The sequence below is a fragment of the Denticeps clupeoides genome, chromosome 5 (genome assembly GCF_900700375.1).
Source record: "Denticeps clupeoides chromosome 5, fDenClu1.1, whole genome shotgun sequence".
In the NCBI taxonomy this organism is placed as follows: Eukaryota; Metazoa; Chordata; class Actinopteri; order Clupeiformes; family Denticipitidae; genus Denticeps; species Denticeps clupeoides.
Genome location: NC_041711.1, coordinates 27,428,918 through 27,449,712, shown reverse-complemented (window position 1 = coordinate 27,449,712; position 20,795 = coordinate 27,428,918). Strand labels below are relative to the sequence as shown.

Sequence of the window (20,795 nt, the reverse complement as noted above, 5' to 3'; positions counted from 1 at the left end):
AGAAAATAAGAAAATAAAAGACACAAGAAAGAAGAAATACACGTAAAAAATCTAGTGTAACCATTTAACTCCGGTACATCGGCTCACTCTCTGGACTCTGTGGTCACGGTGTTAAGCACTCGTAACGTACCGCTTACTTTGCTCCGCGGTGGCACCTCCACGCCGCCAGGGGGCGGAGTTGCTGAAGGATCGCGACAAAAACAGCGTCCAGCTCAGCCTTCGGGTCTTGTCGGCTCGATGATGTAATCAAGTAAAAGAGGAGCAAAGATGGCGGAGAACAGCGGCACGGATCCGGCCGTGAACACGAACGCCGACGAAAATGCTGCCAAAGGCGGGACCATCATCATGGTCACCGTCAAAACCCCGAAGGATAAGGAGGAGATAGCGATATCCGAAGACTCTTCTGTTGCGCAGGTATTTTTAAAATTATTTTTTCGCTCGCCAAAGTGCCGCTTGTTTTGCTAGCGGGTTAGCTAGTTAGCCACCTACCTTGCTAGCTACCTGACTAGGCAACATGAATGGCCTGTTAGGCGAGGCGGAGAGGCTAGCCGCCGTGCTAACGTCGCACAGCGCTTCCTTTTCCTCGTGCTAAGCGGCGGCCCGCGGCGTCAGGGAAATGCGGCGACGGCGTGTGTTAAACGCGGCGCTGTTGTAAGAACGAGCGTCGTTTCGCGGCGGTCCTTTAGTTGTGAACGCTTAGACTCCGGTCCCTCTCGTTGGGCGCCGTGAAGCGGCGTTTGCCGACTATGGCGGCGACCGATTCGGATGTTTCTCGTAGCGAAATATCGGCAACGTGGTTGAGCGCCAACGAAACGTAAAGTGTGTAAAGTCTTACGGCGCTCGTCGTACTGTTAGCTTGTGTGTTTAGCCGACGTGCGATTTTAGCGTAATTTGTGCTCGTCACGCAGTGCCACGTTTGATGACTGCATCCTCATTTCCAGAGAACATTCTCGACGCTTCTTATCGCGTCTGCCGTTCTTGCTTCGCAATCAGTGGTTAATTGCTTCGTTGTGACATGATAGCAACTCATTAAATTGTATACTGTCTACCGTTCTTTAGAATAGACTGATTGTTGAGAATACTAAATTTGTTAGCTGGTTTTTAATTTTGATCTTTTTTTTGTGTTAGCGATCGATTTGTCTCGTGTTCGTTTTTAGTTGATCGGGATTTTTTTTTTCTCGAGACACTCCTTGTGTGTGGTTTCAGATAAACCTGTTAACATGTAATTCTCTGCTGCTTAACTGTTGATTTACCGACTGGACAGTGAAACGCGTGAGTTGGTAACAGTTGACCAAATATGTTCTTATTAATTAAATGCATTAGGCTTAATTTCATTAAATTGAACCATGAGTGGTGGTTAATGTGTCCTTATAAAAATAACTGAATTATATAAAACTTTTTGAATTCAGAGTTTTTCCTTGTGTTTGTAGTTCAAAGAGGAGATATCCAAGAGATTTAAAGCCAAGCAGGACCAGTTGGTTTTGATTTTTGCTGGTAAAATCCTTAAAGATGGTGACACGTTGAACCAACATGGAATTAAGGATGGACTCACTGTGCACCTTGTCATCAAAACTTCACCCAAGTAAAATTTTCTTCACTAAGATTTATTCCCATTGCTAGTAAATTCCACCTATAGGCACATTACTTTATTGTGAAATGTATATACAATGGTGTTTTAGGGCGTCGGGAGGCAGCACTTCTCAAGCCTCGGCCCCCAGCCCTGGTGTGTCGTCTTCGAACAGGAGCACTGCTGGCGCTGGCAACCCTCCTCCAGCCTCCACTGCAAACCAGTCACAGGGCACCGGGCCTTCTGCAGCCCCTGCACAGCCCGGCAACCTACTATGTGAGTATAAGGTTAAAAGACAATCAGTATTGAAAATGTTTTGAGTAACATATTTGTCTATAAGTTAAACTGCTGGAAACTGAATTTTCATCTGTGATTAACAAGGTATCTGTTTATATATACACATGATTAAGAGATTGTTTAAATGTTTTAGCCATATCACTTGGTTTCATAAATTCCACTGGAATCTTTTTTTTTTTTTTTTTTTTAGTCATTCTGACACTGACCATTACGTGACATTGATTTGTTGCTGTTTGTTTCTTCAAACGTTGGCCATAGCATCCTTCTGACACTGACTGGACAGATACATTTTATCGTTTTTGTAGCTGGCTTTGGTGATTTGTCCAATTTGGCTGGCCTTGGCATGGGCTCATCTAACTTCATGGAGCTACAGCAGCAAATGCAACGCCAGCTCATGTCCAATCCTGAGATGTTATCTCAGATCATGGAGAACCCGCTGGTGCAGAACATGATGTCCAACCCAGACCTCATGAGGCAGATGATTATGGCCAATCCACAAATGCAACAACTTATGGAACGCAACCCAGAGATTTCACACATGCTTAACAACCCAGAGCTCATGAGACAGGTGATACAAAGGACTCAGACCCTGCATTATTACAGAATAGTCATAGAATTGAAGGTCTTAAAGAAATACCATGTGGTGTTTTTAAATAGCTTTTTATTTTCTTATCTAATTTATTTTTAGACTATGGAGTTGGCAAGGAACCCTGCAATGATGCAAGAGATGATGCGTAACCAGGACCGTGCACTTAGCAACCTGGAGAGCATCCCTGGGGGGTATAATGCCTTAAGGAGGATGTATACAGACATTCAGGAGCCCATGTTTAGTGCCGCAAGAGAACAGGTAAGTTATTTTGTGCTAATATGTAATGTTATTGTTCTCTATTCTTAAATTTAAGTGCTTTTATTTATTTTATTTTTTTTGTTGAAAGTTTGGAAACAATCCCTTTTCTGCCTTGGGAGGCAGTCCAGATGGCTCTGGTGCCCAGCCCTCTAGGACAGAAAACAGGGAGCCCTTACCAAACCCATGGGGACCTAGTGAATCTTCCACCACTGAGAACAGGGGAGCGGGTTCTACTGCCACCACTACCACCACCACCTCTACAAGTGGATCGACGCCCAGTGTGTCAAACCCTCTGGGCGTTGGCTCTGCTACCGTTGGAAACGGTGCTAAACATATTACTAACGACTAATGGGGGTTGTGTTTGTGTGTGTTTATAATATAAAATATAATAATATTTACACTCAAAATATTCTTACAAAGATGTAAATATATAAATGTGATTCTATAGTCAAATCTATTTTACTATATGTTCACTACATATATAATGTTTCACATGTGTAATCTTAAATTGGAAGTATATTTGTACATAGTTGTACAGATACATTTATAGGAAGTATAGCTGTTTGCATGATCCTAATCATCTGGTCATCCCCAATCTAGGCATATTCAACAGTCCTGGCATGCAGAGCCTGATGCAGCAGATCTCAGAGAACCCTCAGCTGATGCAGAACATGCTGTCTGCGCCTTACATGCGCAGCATGATGCAGTCCTTAGCCCAGAACCCAGAAATTGCATCCCAGGTCAGACAAAAAAAAAACATAACTAATTGGTTAAGTCAAGGTTTAGGTTTATATACGGTCTTGTGTTAATATTAATGTCTTTCTCACAGGTCCTGATGAACAACCCCCTGTTTGCAGGCAACCCACAACTGCAGGAGCAACTGAGACATCAGTTGCCAGTTTTTCTACAGCAGGTGTGATGACAATTCCAGCTTTAAAGCTGTTCAATGTTTCATTCAATATATTTTTCAGTGTTTGTTCTAAGTTGCTATCACTCATTAATGTATACAAGAGATGAAGATGTTTGCCTTCTGCTTGCAGATGCAAAATCCTGAAGCCCTGTCAGTTATGACCAACCCCAGGGCCATGCAGGCCCTCATGCAGATCCAGCAGGGTTTGCAGACTCTTCAGACAGAGGCACCCGGACTCATGCCTAAGTACATACAAATGCCAATGATGCCATTCACTTACTCTGCAAGCTATATTTTAGACAGTAAAGCTATCATGACATGATCTAAAAGTTATGTTTTGTGATAATTTATGTTTATGAACTCCTATCTTTAGGACTGTTTTTGTTTTCTTTTTGTAGCCTGATCCCTGGTGGCATCCCAGGAGCCCCACTCTCTACAGGGGGTGGCTTGCCCTCAGAGACCCCTCCAGCATCAGCTCCGACCTCCACCCCTGCTGCTGGAGCCAACCCCTCTCAGCAGCAGCTCATTCAGCAGATGCTACAGATGTTTGCTGGAGGAAGTCAGTCGGTACATATCCCAAATCTTACCTCACTGTCGTCTTCATTTCTGATTGTTCGTCATTCATTTTAAGGGGTGACGTTTCACAGAGTAAATTTAAACTTACATAAAATGCATAGTAGCATGAACGATTATTTTGGTGATTGGAACAATAAATGGAAATGTAACACTTTATTTATTTATTTAAACACCTTGTAGACTCAGACTCCAGAGGTGCGATTTCAGCAGCAACTGGAGCAGCTGAGTGCCATGGGCTTCATTAACCGAGAAGCAAACCTACAGGCTCTGATCGCCACAGGGGGTGACATCAACGCCGCCATCGAAAGACTACTCGGCTCTCAGCCCTCGTAACTCCCCAGCTGTCAAGGCAGGATGTGAAGGAGTTAGAGGAGAGATGATGTATGAACACAATCCTTCAGCACATGAAATCTGGAAAAGCCCCATACAGACTGAATTCCAATTACATCTCATCTCTCTTTTTTTTTTTCTTTTTTTTTTTTCTTTTCTTTTTGTTGATCTGAATAATAGGAAAGTTGGGCTTTCAACTTAATTCCTGTGAACCAACAATGTAATCACTATAAAATTATGACATACTAACACATCCCCTCATTTATTGACTGCGAAGTTCCTTAACAAGGTGAACAAGCTGAGATTTTTTTTCTGGCCCGCCCCATCCACACACCTCTGTTTAGGAAACCATTCCTATTAACTGAGCATAACCTGGCTGTACTTGTGTTAGGTTGGAATAAGCCTTTTAATTCTTAGTACTTCTACTTCCTGGCTTTTTACAATAATCATTCATTTAATTTCTCAGCTTCACTTTGGTCATGCTGGATTAAGATCAGTATTTATTGCAAGAGCTATACACATTACCCTCCCTGCCCTTAGGACTCACTTCATTTCACACTGCTTTAAGACTTCTTGACATTTGATGTGTTATCAGCTACATATGGATGTGGCCATCCACGTTTGAGCACTGTAACACCCTCCCACGGATAATGGCTGGGGGATGGCTCAGCTACTTAGTTTTATTTTTTATTTTTTTGAATTGGCAGTTGAAGTCAGTTGGTTTAGTCACGGCTTGATCAATGTGTAAATGAAATCTAATGGTTGAGAATGTAACATGGTATCAATAAAATATTTCTAAGCTGAAGAGCAATGGTAAGAATACAACCTTCATATTGACTGTCCCTATGCTTTGCCATAGAAAAAGTGCTGCTGTGGATACAGCATCATGCATTTGATTGGGCAGTAACACTCATAAAAGCATGATAGTAATAATGCTATATTTTCCAAATTGTGCAACAACTATACTCCAGCAGTCTAATGGAACTAACATGAAATTTGATGTGAATTAAAATGTGTTCAACTTTGCCTCTTGCTGCACTTCAATAATCTGTTCAGCTTTTACAGTAAATACTTTTTCAGAGTTGGGATTCCCAGGGCAGTGTTTCTGAGTGTTGCACTTAAAGTACATTGTATTGAAACTGTTTTGCTTCAATCCTACTTGGATTTTTTTTTTTTTTTTTTTATACTCCGTCTCATAAGTAATGCAGATTGTGTGCTTTGTGGAATGAAAAGAATTTATGGTGGGGGATTCTCCTTCCGCTGTACTGAAAAACAGTGGTGCGTGACTAGATTGACTGATTACATTTCTCATTTTGGTAATGGGTTTGATTCCATTGGTTTGTGAAGGATTGGAGGATCAGGATCGTGACCTGGCGTTATCATTTTCAAATGATGCGTTAACATCAGGTTGCAGCTAAGAGGACAAACAGGAAAACCTGGTTTGGTTTCTTATTTCCCTCTGCAATCATAAAGTGATTCTGACCTATATAATTCAATGGTCTTTTTGTATCTAATATGCACTATAACGCACCTGCCACAAACAATTCTGAGCCATTCATGCATGGACTTTTAATGGCCTCTAACGTTATGCTGAGTAATTTTATACGAGAATGATAGCAGCAGAGGTAGGGAGGTCGAGGCTTCATAGAAGGCTTCTTTTCGAGCATATCCCACAAACTGGCTTCAGATTTGTGGAATTCGGGAGTTACCGCCTTGTCTTTAGGTGAGTCACTCACCTACCAAGGTTAGTCAATGAACCACATACTTTGGGAAACCCTCAAAGCCTTTAAAATGCAGTAAAGTGTATCTGATGTCGAAAGACACTGGCTCAGTTTTCCGTCTGTCATTTTAGAAAATCGGTCCACCTGTAGCATGTAACCGTATTTCCTGGTGAATCAGAAAAATGCCAAAACTTAAAAGTACCGCCTGCTCAAATGTTCTGGGATTCCCGTTGACAGCGGAAGTGTTATTAGCACTGATGTGTTATACTCTAGAGAAATGTTTCCTTTTACATACAGCTCCGGTTTTGTGGCCACAGGGGGCCTGCTCTCGACGATTGATCGTTCTTACGACGCCAAAGCGCGCGGCGGCTTTGTCTTGATGGCACTACATTTCCCAGCATGCACCACACGCAAGTCTGCCTCAGAGTCACATGACATTGATGGAATCACCATTGAGTTTACAGAGGACTGCTTTGAAAATACAAATACGTCTGAAGCGATTTCCGTGTATCGTGTAGTTTTTATAAAAAGAAAATTATGTTACGACCGAAGGCTTTGACTCAGGTTCTAAGTCAGGCGAACACAAACGGGGTCCAGAGCACTTTGTAAGTACTGCTAGCATGTTGCCGAGTGTGCTAGTAAACATTAGCTCACCACTCTTTTTTTTCCTGTTACGTGTATAAATGTTTCTTTCAGAATGCCGACGCATAGTAGTGTCTTCAAGTTGCTGGTATACAGATAGGGGAAGCTGACTAATGGTCCCAGGTGTCTTTGCACCTTTGCTTGCCATAGATCGTTAGAATAACGCACTTTTGAAGATCAGTACTTCACGCGACACATTTGTAGGGGCCAGTTAGCAAATAAATAAATCAATTAAAAAGCTGCAATTAATAACCCCCCAGGTTGTTAAACAACGAAGGCTCTCTTCTGGCCTACTCTGGCTACGGGGACACCGATGCACGAGTCACGGCCGCCATAGCCAGCAACATTTGGGCAGCCTACGACAGAAACGGACACCAAGCGTTCAATGAGGACAAACTCAAGTTCATTCTGATGGATTGCATGGTACTGCCTGAAAGAAGAAGCTTGAGTTAAGATAATTTGTAGGTTTTTTTATGTTCTGTAATGGTCCTTGTACGTGTCTTGTGTCTTTTAGGAGGGTAGGGTGGCTATTACTCGTGTAGCTAATTTACTGCTGTGCATGTATGCCAAAGAAACAGTAGGCTTTGGTATGCTAAAAGCCAAGGTAAGTGAACTTTTATTATAGAACTCAAGTATTATTGACATTTGTATCATATTAATCGTATTTAAACATCATTTCAGGCTGAGGCTCTGGTGCGGTACTTGGAAGAACCTTTGACACAAGTGGCTGCATCATAGTGAAGTACAGATTGGTTCCTGCTTTTGACTCCTATGGCCAAACATGGCGCACTGTGCTTGAGTGATATAAGTGAGCTGAACTTTGACCTGTCTTTTCTCAAATGAATGCTCAGTGGAAACAATTGTTTAACTATTTATTTGTTTTGTGTGGAGAAATCATCTTTTATGATGTGTGATTCACAACCATTTGTATTTGATGCTTTACATGTTGTAATGTCTTTGCTTATTAATGATTAATTAAAGGAATTAAAGTAAGTAAGATTTGTATGTGATGCTCAAAATGGCTTCATTAGTTGTGAACTTCATGTTATGGTCCAGTGCAGCATGAAGCAAACCTGCACAAGTGGATACAGATACACATGTAGAGATTTCTCTCTTCTGGTTTAAAGTAATTAAAATGCTCTGCACCTTTTGGCTTCTCCCACCACACCACAGCGGATCAACTGGTTGTTCGCATAAAGATTTGGCCAAAGTTTTATGCCAGATGCCCTTCCTGATTCAACCAAGAAACCCAAGGTCACATGAGTCCCCAGTGACTCAGTTAAAATGTTGTATAAACATAATGGGATAAATCGTATTACTGAAACCCGTTGTGGTCAATTCATTCAGATGTGGTCCAGAATCCAAGGAAGTTTTTTTATTGCCATGGAGGTGTTTATTTTGGCCTCATGATCTAATTGGTCATAAGGATATCACGTTTAAGTTACTGAAAATTAAAACAGAAAGAAGCATTTTAAGGAAATAAATAACAACTGTTACAGTTGAGGATATGTGTAAATTCCATTTCAATCTACATTATATTACATCAGTACATCACATGTAAGTAGGAAGAATGCACATAAATCCATTGTATATTACACAGTAATCTAAAAATGGAATGGAAATGAGCTAGAGGTTATAATTAATCTTGGCAAAATGAGCGATTACAAAGTAGTTCAGTACGACAAAGATAAGGTGTTTGGTGGACAAGCAGGCGCTTTAGCTAGCTTGTCTCATGATTACACCTGCAGTTGTCCTACCTGTTCAACCTGCCCTCGGCTCAAGGACACGCCCACCCAACCCTCACTGCACTTGTCAGCGGAACTGCTTGGCTGAACAGCACATCTAGTTCCTTGTGCAAACAAGCAGGATTTGTATAGAGCACAGGGAAACGGGGTCTGCGTACAGATTCCACATGAGCTGTAAGCCAGCTTTTTTGATGCAACTCTCAGTGTGACTCAGTGGGATTGGTCTTGTGTGTGTTATCATCTTGTCCGGTTCCGAGATTCCTGTCTAGGCTGTTGAAGAGGAACTACTGAATGGTGTCAACATGAGCACAGAAGAGGCCTACAATTTTGTTTTTAAGGGTGAGTGTCCTGATTTACTTTTAATTGCCAACAATGGGCATGTTAGACTTGTAGACAGGAGAAGGTATTATTTTCAGTTCCGGAATGAATAATGCATAAAAGTGACAAGATTTCTGAAAAAATTGAATAAATCCTTGCAACTTGACAGAATGTGTTGTAGTATAAGAAAATTTCAGTTTATTCTGCCTTTGATACAGCTACATCAGGACACATGATAGTTGCTGTACTCTGAGTGACCTTCCAGTTAAGATCGTATTTTAGGTGTGTATTGCACTTTAGGTGTGAACAACATGTTTTGTGAATGGGATAAACATGATTTGATAACAGAAAAGTCCTGATATGAAGGTCTGTAGGAAAAGCGAACATTTTACGCGTTCTGGTTGTTTCTTAGCTAATGTTAAAACTCAGCCCCCCCCTTACCCCCCTACTGTTCTGCAGCGGTGAATTTTGAGGTACCACGCCAGATCACAGAACACGGAGTACAAGTAGAAAGGCAGGCTTCCTACAGAAGAAATGTGCCAATCAAAACGATCCAAGGTCTCGACACGTTCTCCCATGGAAACCAAGGCACTGTTTGCTTAAGATAGGTTACTGTGTAAGGGCGAAAATAAAATAGTTGTCGACTTGCTAAATGAAACCCACTGCAAAATTACAGTGACTTCAGAGTGAGCAATTACTCCCAAAACACACACAAATTGTGCAACACCAAACTTTGTTCCTTCTTGCTCTGAATATTCATGCGAAGGCACAATCACTTCAACTTTGCTTGCCCAACCCCCCATTCACCCAGTGAGCCTGTGATCAGTTTGTTTGCATTTACAAGAACAACAATGTATATCTGACATTGTTGTGGACTGTCATTTCTCGTGGAGACGGCTTTCAAATCCGTTTGGCAGCTTTGGTATATACTGTGCCAGCACTTCCGCGTTTTTTTTTTTTGCCACTTCCTTATTATAGAAAAAGAGATCTTCTGAGGCCAGATGGTCAGGTGCACCTTAACATGTTTAGTCCTTGTGTTGGTGACTGATATTGTTAGAGTTCGTTATTTTTTTTTAATCATTTTTATTCAGTGAATGCATTAAGGTGTTTAAATTGTGAATTTGTCTAAATGGTTTGTTAGGATTGATTTTGCTGTGTTGAAGTCTAGAAAACTTGAATAGTTGTGACTCCATTGCAACCAATTCTAAAGCGCTCGAAAAATAATTACAGAATTACTTCTTTTTTTTGTTGCTGATGAAATATCTCTACTACATAATTTCATGTGAGTGTTGAAATGTGCAGTGTTGATGCAACAGAGTCCCTCCCTATTTAGGTTTTTAAATATCCTGTTTTACTGCTTTTCAAGCAAAGCAAGGTGGTGCTCAGGGAGTGTCCTGTTACTCCATTGTGTTTCTCTTTTATTCAGGACACCCGAGTTTTTCCCCAACACCCACCTTAGGGCTTTGTCCAGTCAAGCTAGTTTGATGGCATGCATGCCAGCTGCTAAGTAGAAACTGTATTAGCTTCATTGCACTGGGAATCATTTTTATGCTGCATGTACTTCAAATATATATATATATATTGGTATTGTAATGGTTACATGGTTGATACAGTCTAAGGATTTATTGCAATTTTATATTTCTGATCATGACATCAAGGTACTTGAATTGTAAAATACATTTCACTACCAATGGCAGTTTTGTCTTTTCAAAACAGAACCTGCAAATGACGAAATTATATAGACAGCAAAAATTATGCTGGTTCTGCAAAAAAAATATATTGTGAAAATGTTGGATAAGTACATATTCCTGTTTCAAATTTTGAGGTGGGTTTTTGTTCTTTTAGTTGTTCTTATAGGAGAATCCGGTGTGGGTAAGAGCAACCTGCTGTCACGCTTCACCAAAAATGAGTTTAACCACGACAGCCGCACAACCATTGGGGTGGAGTTCAGCACCCGAACCGTTCAGCTGAACGGACTCACAATAAAAGCTCAGATCTGGGACACGGCTGGACTGGAACGCTACAGAGCCATCACCTCGGCGTAGGTCATCATTAGAGAGTGCCTGCTTTACATAGAACATAGGAATTTGAATTTTCACTGCCTGCATATGCAATAAAAGCACACTTGAATAAACATAAGCAATTTGCATATACATATACAGACACACAGTATAGTCATGTGAATAGTTGAGTTTTAAATTTCTGTGCTATGTTTGCAAGACTAGAAATTACACACTCATTATGTTTAAAGAGTCTGTTTGTCTGCTCAATTACATTTTCCATTTGTATTCAAATAATACAATGTTGTATTAACTGGGGTTTACCTCTGTGTCCTACACAGCTATTACAGGGGTGCGGTTGGAGCACTCCTGGTTTATGACATTTCAAAACACCTCACTTATGAGAGTGCAGAACGTTGGCTGAAGGAACTGTATGATCATGCAGACCCCCACATAGTGGTCATGCTGGTTGGCAACAAGGCAGACCTGTTGTCATTGCGATCTGTGCCCACTGAAGATGCAAAGGACTTTGCAGGTAAGTGTACCATGAATACCCTGTCAGCTCACTGTGTGTATGTACAGTACAGGTCAAAAGTTTGGACGCACATTCTCATTCAATGTGTTTTTCTTTATTTTCATGATCATTTACATTGGTAGATTCTCACTGAAGGCATCAAAACTATGAATGAACACATGTGGAGTTAGGTACTTAATAAAAAAAGGTGAAATAGCTGAAAACATGTTTTATATTCCAGTTTCTTCAAAATAGCCGCCCTTTACTCTGATTACTGCTTTGCACACTCTTGGCATTCTCTCGATGAGCTTCAAGAGGTCGTCACCTGAAATGGTTTTCCAACAGTCTTGAAGGAGTTACCAGAGGTGTTTAGCACTTGTTGGCCCCTTTACCTTCACTCTGCGGTCCAGATCGCCCCAAACCATCTCGATTGGGTTCAGGTCCGGTGACTGTGGAGGCCAGGTCTCCACTTTTTATTAAGTACATAACTCCACATGTGTTCATTCATAGTTTTACATCTACATACCCATGTAAATGGTCCTGAAAATGGTCAAGAAAACACATTGAATGAGAAGGTATTTCCAAACTTTTGGACTGTACTGTACAGCAATCTGGAGGCAGGGGGTACATGAGATGTTCTTTCCTGATCTTTTCATGATCTTTTCTGTTCCTAACATTAGACTGTGTGAATATGTTATTCACTTCACCTGCCGATTGTTTTAATGTTGTGGCTGATGAACATGGAGGGTGTTAAAGATTTTTTTCCCTGTCTCAAATATAGAAAAGAACGGCCTGCTGTTCATGGAGACTTCAGCATTAGAGTCCACAAATGTTGAAAGTGCATTCAATGAAGTGCTACAAGGTATCGGGAGGACTGGGCTGGAAGTTCTAAAATGTCTTTTCATGTTTTCAAAGTTAAGGAAATATAGTTTGTTGATGATTTTTGTGTGTGTGTGTGTGTTATCAACTGTGCAGCGATCCACAGGAAAGTGGCCAGTAAAGAAGTAACCCGAGGCTCAATCAGTGCAGTGTCACTGTCCAGCCCTGCCGCATTGACAGCCGACAGCGAACAGGAGAGGAGACCCTGCTGTAAGAATTTATAACGGGATTCGTCACATTTGTGAAGAAGTGTTCCTTCATAACGTGTATGCCGCCGCAGCTCCTGTTTTCACACTGAGCATAAACCACTTTGTGAGCAAGAAGACATGCAGCAGTACAACACTGAAATGTCGGAAACTGATGTATTATGTCACAGTCTGTGTGTTAGCAGCTAAATGTTTTTGTATACAGTAAAATGTGTTCATGAATCTTCTCAGCTCAAATATTTAATGTAAAATCTATGAAAGAGGTGTAAATGCCGGCACCTTATTTGCATGTAATGGTGACAAAATACAAAAGCAACAATTAATTCACCATAATTCTCAACTGTTTCATCTTTAATAATAAATTATTACTTCCATTCTGCTTTGTTCTTTGTCTTGACTGCATCTGATTTTTTTTCGACATACAAAAGAAGCAAAAACAGACAAAACAGCCTTTTGTGTCTATTCTGTTCTAACAGAACATAATGTTCTAGTTTAAAGATCTACTTCAAATGTAGTCTGTAGTCTTTATTTATTCTTTTACGCACTTATTCCTTTACTCTTTTAATAAGACCTTCGTTTTAAAAAGTGTTCTCAGACAGTATACAGTTCAAATTCTTTGCAACCCACCCCACCCATGTCAGCTATCCTCTAAGCAGCTGTATTAACATAGTGGTTACAAATTAGTAAGAATCTTTTTTTGTCTGAGGAACTGCATTTCAGTCTTATGCAAGTTATGTACGTATAAGTATATTCTTGGCTAGGAAAATGGGATTCTAACTAGTTCAAAGAAGAAATCTAAGCTATATTTTTACTATAATATACAGTACAGGCCAAACGTCTGGACACACCTTCTCATTCAATGTGTTTTCTTTATTTTCATGACCATTTACACTGGTAGATTTGCCTTTGCCTTCATTCTGCGGTCCAGATCACCCAAAACCATCTCGACTGGGTTCAGGTCCGGTGACTGTGGAGGCCAGGTCTCCACTTTTTGTTAAGTACATAACTCCTCATGTGTTCATTCATAGTTTTGATGCCTTCACTGAGAATCTTCCAATGTAAATGGTCGTGAAAATAAAGAAAACACATCGAATGTCCAAACCTTTGGCCTGTACTGTTTCCAGACTTGTATGACCAGCGAGGAAGTGGAGAAAAACAAAAACGAATAAAATGTCCTGAAACTCCTATCTTACCCCTGATTTGGTGAGCTGCGGAACGTGGGAATCTAAATCTTCAACGCATCAGGTCGGATTTAATGTCAGCGAAGCGATATTACGGAGGCGTGTGAGTGACAGTCCGACCGGCAAATCCTGTTACCGGCATCGGCCCGCTGGCCGGTCGAGGAGGGGACAGAGGCGGGGTGCAGCGTCCGTCCTTACGACATTCGGAAGTGCGGGCAGAGGAAGAACGAAAACTTTTCCGGACGCCCCGTGCTACGCGAGTGTAGACCGCGAGAGGCCGCGCCGTCGTCGCCGCCGTGCTCGACAGGAACGCCGGGAGGGAACCCGGTCGATGTTCGTTTTCGGCGCGTCGCAGGAGGCCGCCGCGACCAGCGAACCCGGACTTTGCGGCTGACTTGTGAAAGTCTCGTTAGCTTGCGGGCTAGCCGCCTCGCTGGTTAGCTGTAGCCGCGGCCGCCAAGATCGCCGTCGCCGCCCGGGACGCGGAGGTCGCCTGACGTCGCGCCGCAGCCATGTCGAGCCGAGACGACGAGTACGACTACCTCTTCAAAGGTGAGCGCCCCGCCGCGTTTCTACCTGTAGGTCCCCCGGGTGTCGGCGCCGTTAGCCCGACTAAAGCTGCCCGGCCAGCTAACGTCACTCTAGCCGGGTAGCGCGGCGCTAACGCTGCCCGGGGCTTCGGCGGGGCTGAGCGGAGGAAGGTTTTGTGGACTTTGTGGCCTGGCGGGGTGGCACTGACCTCGCCGCGAATGTTTTATAAGCCGTCAAAGTATTAAACGGGTTCCAACCGCACGTCTTTCGGGTAACTGGAGCCGCCGAGTGACCCGGCGGTTCGGTCCGCCCCGGTTCCCTGGTTTTGGGACGCCGAATGTCGCTCCGAAACGTCTTGTGGCGCGACGGTGTGAATTAATAATCGCTTCACTCGCCACCAACATCGGGGCGCTCGTACGTGAGGGGTTTTTCTGGTCAAGGAGGAAAGAAAAAAAAAAATAAAAAAGAGGACATTTTATGAGACCGGCCTTGTTCTCATAGGTGGAACTGCCCGAGGTGTTGTCTGACTGGAAAGACCTGCATGAAGTGTGTGTGTGTGTGTGTGTGTGTGTGAGAGATAAAGCGATAGAGAGAGAGCAGCCTCCTGAAGGCAGGTTGGAATGAAGAGGCTTACCTGTGATGAAATATCCTTTGTTATTTCTGTCTCCTCCTATTCTTAATGGACTTAAGATGCCGTTAGATAAGTCTGGGAGTTTTATCACTGCCCTTCCTGGCTCTGCTGCCTTGGCCATGGCGTCACTGCCGAATCACGGCTCGGCCATCTGAACAGGGCTTGTTCATGCAAAGTAGTACGTTGATAAGGAAGGTCAAGCATGCGTGTTCCCAAATTTTTTCCAGTCAACCATAAACGCGAGAACTTGTGTTTTTTTTTTTTTTAAACAGAGATTCTAATCATGTGTTTATCACTGCAGCGAATGCTGAATGTTCATTCTGGTTAATAATTATCCTGTGAAATCGTATTCAAAATGTAGATTTCACTGACAACCAACCTTTTTCATTTCACAACTATGTGTGGGTGAGGATGGGAGGCGACTCTGGTTCAAAGACGGCTTTTCAGTCAATGTGAAAATAGGACGCACCCTTGTGGAACACACCCTTTACCTTGTGAAACAATTTGCAGTCGTTTATTCTAGAATCTGGTAGTGGAAGCACCTCAAATGTAGAAAGAGAAGAGACAGGGTGGTAGTAGCCTAGTGGGTAACACACTCGCCTATGAACCAGAAGACCCAGGTTCAAATCCCACTTACTACCATTGTGTCCCTGAGCAAGACACTTAACCCTGAGTTGCTCCAGGGGGACTGTCCCTGTAACTATGATTGTAAGTCGCTCTGGATAAGGGCGTCTGATAAGTGCTGTAAATGTAAGAGAAAGAGCCATCTTGGCTCGGAGTACCCCGCATATGAGAAGGGGCCTGAGCTGACCTCTCTCTTATGTTCTGACCGTACAGTGGTGCTGATTGGCGACTCGGGCGTTGGGAAGAGTAACCTGCTGTCACGCTTCACACGCAACGAGTTCAACCTGGAGAGCAAGAGCACCATCGGCGTGGAGTTCGCCACTCGCAGCATTCAGGTGGACGGCAAGACCATTAAAGCTCAGATCTGGGACACAGCAGGACAGGAGCGCTACCGTGCCATCACCTCAGCGTATGTCCACTGTGACCTTTTCAGTGTTCTGAGTGCTCTCCATCAGAAGCTTAATTTCAAACAGTGTGATTTAGCATGTTTGTTTTAATTATACGCTTGTATAGTTATAAAGAAAAACTGGACATATGTTCCTAATGTCTCCATGGGCACAGGTACTACCGAGGTGCTGTGGGTGCGTTGTTGGTGTATGACATCGCCAAACACCTGACGTATGAAAACGCAGAGCGCTGGCTGAAAGAGCTGCAGGACCATGCAGACAGCAACATTGTGATCATGTTGGTTGGCAATAAGAGCGACCTGCGCCATCTTCGGGCAGTGCCCACAGACGAAGCCAAAGCCTTTTCAGGTCAGTAAATGCAGCTGTGTGTGTGTGTGTGAACGCACATTATATTTGTACGTTGAATAAGATGATCCTTCGTACTTTACCTGATTTCTATTTGCGCAGTCTCTGCAGTGTCTTTATAGATTAATTTTATAGATTAAAATTATACTCCGGGGCTACATTAGAGAACAGCCTAAACATTTAGTTGATTCATCAAAATGTCTGACTCAACACTGCATCATGCAGTCAGTGCAGATTTGCCGACGCGGTCATGCTGCGAAACTCCGTTTTCCACCTCATCTGAGGGTAGCTCTCTTGGATTGAAATCTTGGAGACACTGACTCATATATTCTTGTAGCCAGTTAGACAGTGGGGAGCTCTTTCAAATATGTGGCATTTCAACCATCCACAAAAGGCTATTTAGTTGTTAACCGTGGCCATTTTCCATTCCAATGCTTTATAGTGATGGTAGGATTTATGGCCGAAATGCGTATTCAAGGAACTCAAAAAAAAAAAAAGATTTGAGGTAAATTCTTTGCCTTGAGGCTTTGTTTAATTAGTTACCAAAGTCCATCTATTATCGTATCACTCCTGCTTTCAAAGTTTTAAGGTAGCACAAGTTTATTTTGTGCTCTATGGCAATGGCAGAAAATTAAGATATCGGTGCAGAAAAGGTTGTAGCACCTGAAACAAAAGCATCCTCACGTGAACCGCGCTTCTCCAAGCGGACAGCTTCTCCAAGGAATCGTATTTTTATGATTGCTAACTGATTTGTAGCCTGTGTTATAGGGCTGGGCATTTTTTCACTATCAATATGGCAGAAATTAGCGTGTTTTGTGTGCGTCTTTACGTTACTTTGAAACAGAAATACGCGGCTGTCTTCCAGAAGTTTCTGTAATCTATCACATATTGATGCCTGCAAATTGCATTAAATATCTCAAAAACTAGAGCATGCAAGCGAGACATTATTTTGCATCAAGCGTTAAATCGTTAAATCGACAGAATTAGAGAGCGAGAACACATGGTGTGTCCGATTCCACAGACAAAAGGCATTCTGATTGGTTTGCTTTGCAAAATCTGACAGTCGTATTTCAGTGTAGTCAGGCTTTTATTTAACTCCTTGAGGAGGTTATGATAACTTTGGATAAAACTGATAACAGTTATCAGTACAGTGGGGCATCATGAGCATGATTTTCACATGAATTTCACAAGTTGAATTTGAGCAAGTTGAATGATAGTATTTAAAAATTGGTTGCTTATTGGCATTGGAAATTATAGACTGAAATTATTTGCGGCAAAATATTTAGAATATTCAAAATTTCAAAATCTGATGGAAATTGGAAATTTAGTAATACTTGAATTGTTTATTGATCTTTTTACTATTTTGTACCTTTGTTAGTCAGGTGGGTTCTAGCAGGGGTACACCACTTTATCTTTTTCATTCAAATAAAACTAAGGACAAATAGATGAACCTATGTTTGTGAAGTTTTTCATGTACATCAGAAAGTGAGTTTGAATTAAAACCTTTTTTTTCAGGAATAACAGCAAACTGCTTGCTCATTTTAAGGGGCCTTTTATGTTGCACACTATTGGTGTAATTGTTTAAAAACACAAAAGTATGATTTATCAGAGTACTCGGGTACTTGATGAAAAGACCAACGGAGTACTCGAATATAAAATATTCGATATTTGCAGCCCTAGTAGGATTAATTAATTAAGTGGCTGGCTCTCTCCAATTTCCACTTTTCCAGATTTGGATCCAGCCCACTGTATTCTCACTGGAGAGTGTGGTCTTCTGCTGCTACTTTAGTCCTCCTGGTTTGCTGATTGTGTTGTGTGTTCAGAGAGAGATTGCATTCAGCAGTTGTTGCCATTATTGTTTGACCTTTGCCGTTAATGGGTTTCACACACAGAACTGCAACTCACTAGATCCTTTTGTTTCCCCACACCTTTCCCTGTGGATGGTTTAGGAAAATTTCACCACACGTCAACCAACAATTATTCTACAATCACAAAATCACGTAAACCAGCTTCAAACGTGACGTGTGCCACAGCAGCAGAATGTCCGGGTTTTCATTTCAGTGAATTCACACCTTTGTCAGACCCGAAAATTTATATTGTATTGTTTAACCATTTTTTTTTTTTATTAATTTTTCATTTCACTTTTTCTTTTAGTGTATCCTAGGTGTAATATTTGTCATTTACATTTCTTAAGTTGCCCTTATTCAGAGCGACTTACTATCAGTAGTTACATGGACAGTACCCCCCTTGGAGACACTCCGGGTTTAAGCGTCTGTGACTTTGTGGCTACTACCATCCTTTGTCCAACACACGTATAACACAACCCTATAAATATATGTCTGTATGAGCAGGTAACCCTAATAAATTGCTCTGTGTTTTAGCTCAGCTGATATTGTAGTAATCTTGGACTTTTTTTTTTTTTTTTTTTTTTAAACAGAGAAGCATGGTCTTTCTTTTCTGGAGACATCTGCTCTGGACTCTTCAAATGTGGAGCTGGCATTCCAGACCATTCTGGCAGGTAAATTTTCAATGTGCTTTATTTTATTTACGAAAATATAATTAAATGTATTGTATGTGTGCATTTGTACTGCTTAACTGCAGTTTTGTCTGGTCATGCACAGTATGTAACTGGGTGGAGCAATTATTTTCATGCAACCAGTAGATGGCAGCACATTCCATGTGATTATTCTTTTCATTTGCACCCTCTCTTGTAATATGATGTTACAGTTATATACATTCACTAGATTTCTTTTGTTCACCAGACTACTTCATGTTGGGGTGTTAAAGACTGTGAGAATGTTTGAGATGACGAAACGTGTAAGTGTTCAGTAACTGTATCTCTCTTTTGAACAGCTATCTACCACAAAGTGTCCCAAAGACAGATGCCTGGCCGCAGTGACACAGACTTTTCCCCTAGCTCCAACGTGGTGCCCATCACAGTGCAGCCGACACAGAATGCTGCAAAGCAGAATGCTTGCTGCCAGAGCAACTGAGCTCACGTCTCCAATCACATGCAGCGGATCCTTGTTAAGATGGACACCACCAGACAGACTTAAGGGGTTTGACCGCAGCATGTCTGCCTGTGCACTCTGTTTGTGGTGCTCTGTCGGTGCTTTTAATAGTCTGTTAGTTAACAACTTGGTCCATGGGTCTTTTAAAAAAAGTGGAAAGTGGATGGGTTTGAAGTAGGAAGTTCATCATACCTCTGTCCATCTCTTTCCTTTAGCTTAGATTGTATGTGAAATTAGACCCCTTGCTCATACTGCTCATACTCTCCGCTCCCCACCCCAAATACTTGCAAATATAGTTCACAAGACTGCTGGAGAATAAACAATCAGATACTGGATCTGTGGGATCCACCATAATGGAAGCCTAATTTAATGTTCAAAAATGCTTTATGCACTAATACATAAAGGGAACTATGTCCTGGTTATTTTTACCTTTACCTTCAACTAACCCCTGATTATTGCACATTGTACCACATCTTATTTTCAATTATTTTCTGCTTGTGTGTTTGAGGTCTCTAGCATATTTATTGATGTCTGATTGACCACAGGGTTGTTATTTGTTTGTTTTTTATCTCTGATACACTGTTATTTTATTTAATGCTGCTTCAGTTTTAAGAATTTTTTCTTTTCTCATGGCTTGTGTTTCATGGATGAAATTTACTTTTGCTGTACAATAGATTGTCTGCATCAATCCTAACTAGTTCATTTTTTGTAGATTTAACAGTATGAATTCTGGGTAGTAATTAAATTATTTTACTTTTTCCATTTAAAAAAAATGTAATTCCCCCCCCCGTTGGGTTTGCAATGAATGCATTTTTTTTCCTTTTACTTTTAACCTTTAACTGGCAGCCCAGACTGCACTAGTCCCACCTCTTATGTTTTTGTCTTTAATATTTTGAGAGTCTGTTTCCTGTGGCTTAAAGCCATTTAACCACTGAACAAGGATTTGTCTTGATCTTCAGAGTCAGCCTGGTGCTGTGTGTTGGGGGCTTTAGGATGCATGGCTGTTTGATATGACCATTTTGTTACTTCTGGTTGTGAGCTTGTGAAGTAGGCATGAGGTATGTCTGACTCAGACTTTACTGACCTCCAGTCTCATCTTATGCATGAAACCTGATTGGTTGTTGGCCTCTAGGGAAACCTAATTTTCTGCATTATGCAGTTTAGGAGCGGAAGGGAGCTGGTTCTTCACAGACCCTCTTGACATGGAACTTTAGTTTTGAAGTTCATCACAACTCTAAAGCCTCCGACTGATGCCCTGCTGCTAGACACCATGATTTAGTCTCATGGGCCTCTGCATTAGGCTTTTCTTGCATTTGGCACTCATGTAATCTGTTTAAAGGGAAGACGTGGAATATGCCATGGTTGACAACAATATAGCCATTTTCCAAGGGGAAGGGATTCTACATGCTTCTTAATTGTCAATTTGCAAGTGTTTTTGGAATAATAAAAAAAAATCCTATTGGTCATGCTTCTACTGTCTTAATTTGCTATCTTTTTGTATTTAAGCGCCGTT

At 41.7% G+C, this 20,795-nt stretch overlaps 4 protein-coding genes across 4 annotated transcripts; all 4 read left to right on the top strand.

Annotated features, from left to right (window-relative positions):
* Positions 1–267: 267 nt before the first annotated feature.
* Positions 268–5,553, top strand: ubqln4 (ubiquilin 4). The gene is made up of 11 exons (XM_028980522.1): positions 268–414; positions 1,431–1,582; positions 1,680–1,843; positions 2,170–2,432; positions 2,553–2,711; positions 2,800–3,034; positions 3,312–3,451; positions 3,541–3,624; positions 3,752–3,867; positions 4,020–4,188; positions 4,378–5,553. The coding sequence occupies exons 1-11, from the start codon at positions 268–270 to the stop codon at positions 4,528–4,530; spliced, it is 1,782 nt and encodes a 593-aa protein (XP_028836355.1). The 3' UTR covers positions 4,531–5,553.
* Positions 5,554–6,426: 873 nt separating this feature from the next.
* On the top strand, positions 6,427–7,884 carry lamtor2 (late endosomal/lysosomal adaptor, MAPK and MTOR activator 2). Its single transcript, XM_028981088.1, has 4 exons — positions 6,427–6,853; positions 7,151–7,313; positions 7,405–7,494; positions 7,572–7,884. The coding sequence occupies exons 1-4, from the start codon at positions 6,786–6,788 to the stop codon at positions 7,626–7,628; spliced, it is 378 nt and encodes a 125-aa protein (XP_028836921.1). The 5' UTR covers positions 6,427–6,785; the 3' UTR covers positions 7,629–7,884.
* Positions 7,885–8,711: 827 nt separating this feature from the next.
* rab25b (RAB25, member RAS oncogene family b) lies at positions 8,712–12,926 on the top strand. Its single transcript, XM_028979586.1, has 5 exons — positions 8,712–8,974; positions 10,799–10,994; positions 11,295–11,488; positions 12,249–12,329; positions 12,443–12,926. The coding sequence occupies exons 1-5, from the start codon at positions 8,938–8,940 to the stop codon at positions 12,568–12,570; spliced, it is 636 nt and encodes a 211-aa protein (XP_028835419.1). The 5' UTR covers positions 8,712–8,937; the 3' UTR covers positions 12,571–12,926.
* A 989-nt stretch (positions 12,927–13,915) lies between these two features.
* Positions 13,916–20,746, top strand: rab11al (RAB11a, member RAS oncogene family, like). Its single transcript, XM_028979471.1, has 5 exons — positions 13,916–14,285; positions 15,733–15,928; positions 16,081–16,274; positions 18,709–18,789; positions 19,125–20,746. The coding sequence occupies exons 1-5, from the start codon at positions 14,246–14,248 to the stop codon at positions 19,262–19,264; spliced, it is 651 nt and encodes a 216-aa protein (XP_028835304.1). The 5' UTR covers positions 13,916–14,245; the 3' UTR covers positions 19,265–20,746.
* Positions 20,747–20,795: the final 49 nt, after the last annotated feature.

Coding starts and splice junctions, on each gene's coding strand:
- ubqln4 (XM_028980522.1), top strand. CDS start 268: ATGGCGGAGAACAGCGGCACGGATCCGGCCGTGAACACGAACGCCGAC. Junction 1,583..1,679: donor GTCATCAAAACTTCACCCAA/GTAAAATTTTCT, acceptor ATGGTGTTTTAG/GGCGTCGGGAGGCAGCACTT. Junction 2,433..2,552: donor ACCCAGAGCTCATGAGACAG/GTGATACAAAGG, acceptor ATTTATTTTTAG/ACTATGGAGTTGGCAAGGAA.
- lamtor2 (XM_028981088.1), top strand. CDS start 6,786: ATGTTACGACCGAAGGCTTTGACTCAGGTTCTAAGTCAGGCGAACACA. Junction 7,314..7,404: donor TCATTCTGATGGATTGCATG/GTACTGCCTGAA, acceptor TGTGTCTTTTAG/GAGGGTAGGGTGGCTATTAC. Junction 7,495..7,571: donor TTGGTATGCTAAAAGCCAAG/GTAAGTGAACTT, acceptor ACATCATTTCAG/GCTGAGGCTCTGGTGCGGTA.
- rab25b (XM_028979586.1), top strand. CDS start 8,938: ATGAGCACAGAAGAGGCCTACAATTTTGTTTTTAAGG. Junction 8,975..10,798: donor CTACAATTTTGTTTTTAAGG/GTGAGTGTCCTG, acceptor TTGTTCTTTTAG/TTGTTCTTATAGGAGAATCC. Junction 12,330..12,442: donor ATTCAATGAAGTGCTACAAG/GTATCGGGAGGA, acceptor TCAACTGTGCAG/CGATCCACAGGAAAGTGGCC.
- rab11al (XM_028979471.1), top strand. CDS start 14,246: ATGTCGAGCCGAGACGACGAGTACGACTACCTCTTCAAAG. Junction 14,286..15,732: donor GTACGACTACCTCTTCAAAG/GTGAGCGCCCCG, acceptor CTGACCGTACAG/TGGTGCTGATTGGCGACTCG. Junction 15,929..16,080: donor TACCGTGCCATCACCTCAGC/GTATGTCCACTG, acceptor CCATGGGCACAG/GTACTACCGAGGTGCTGTGG.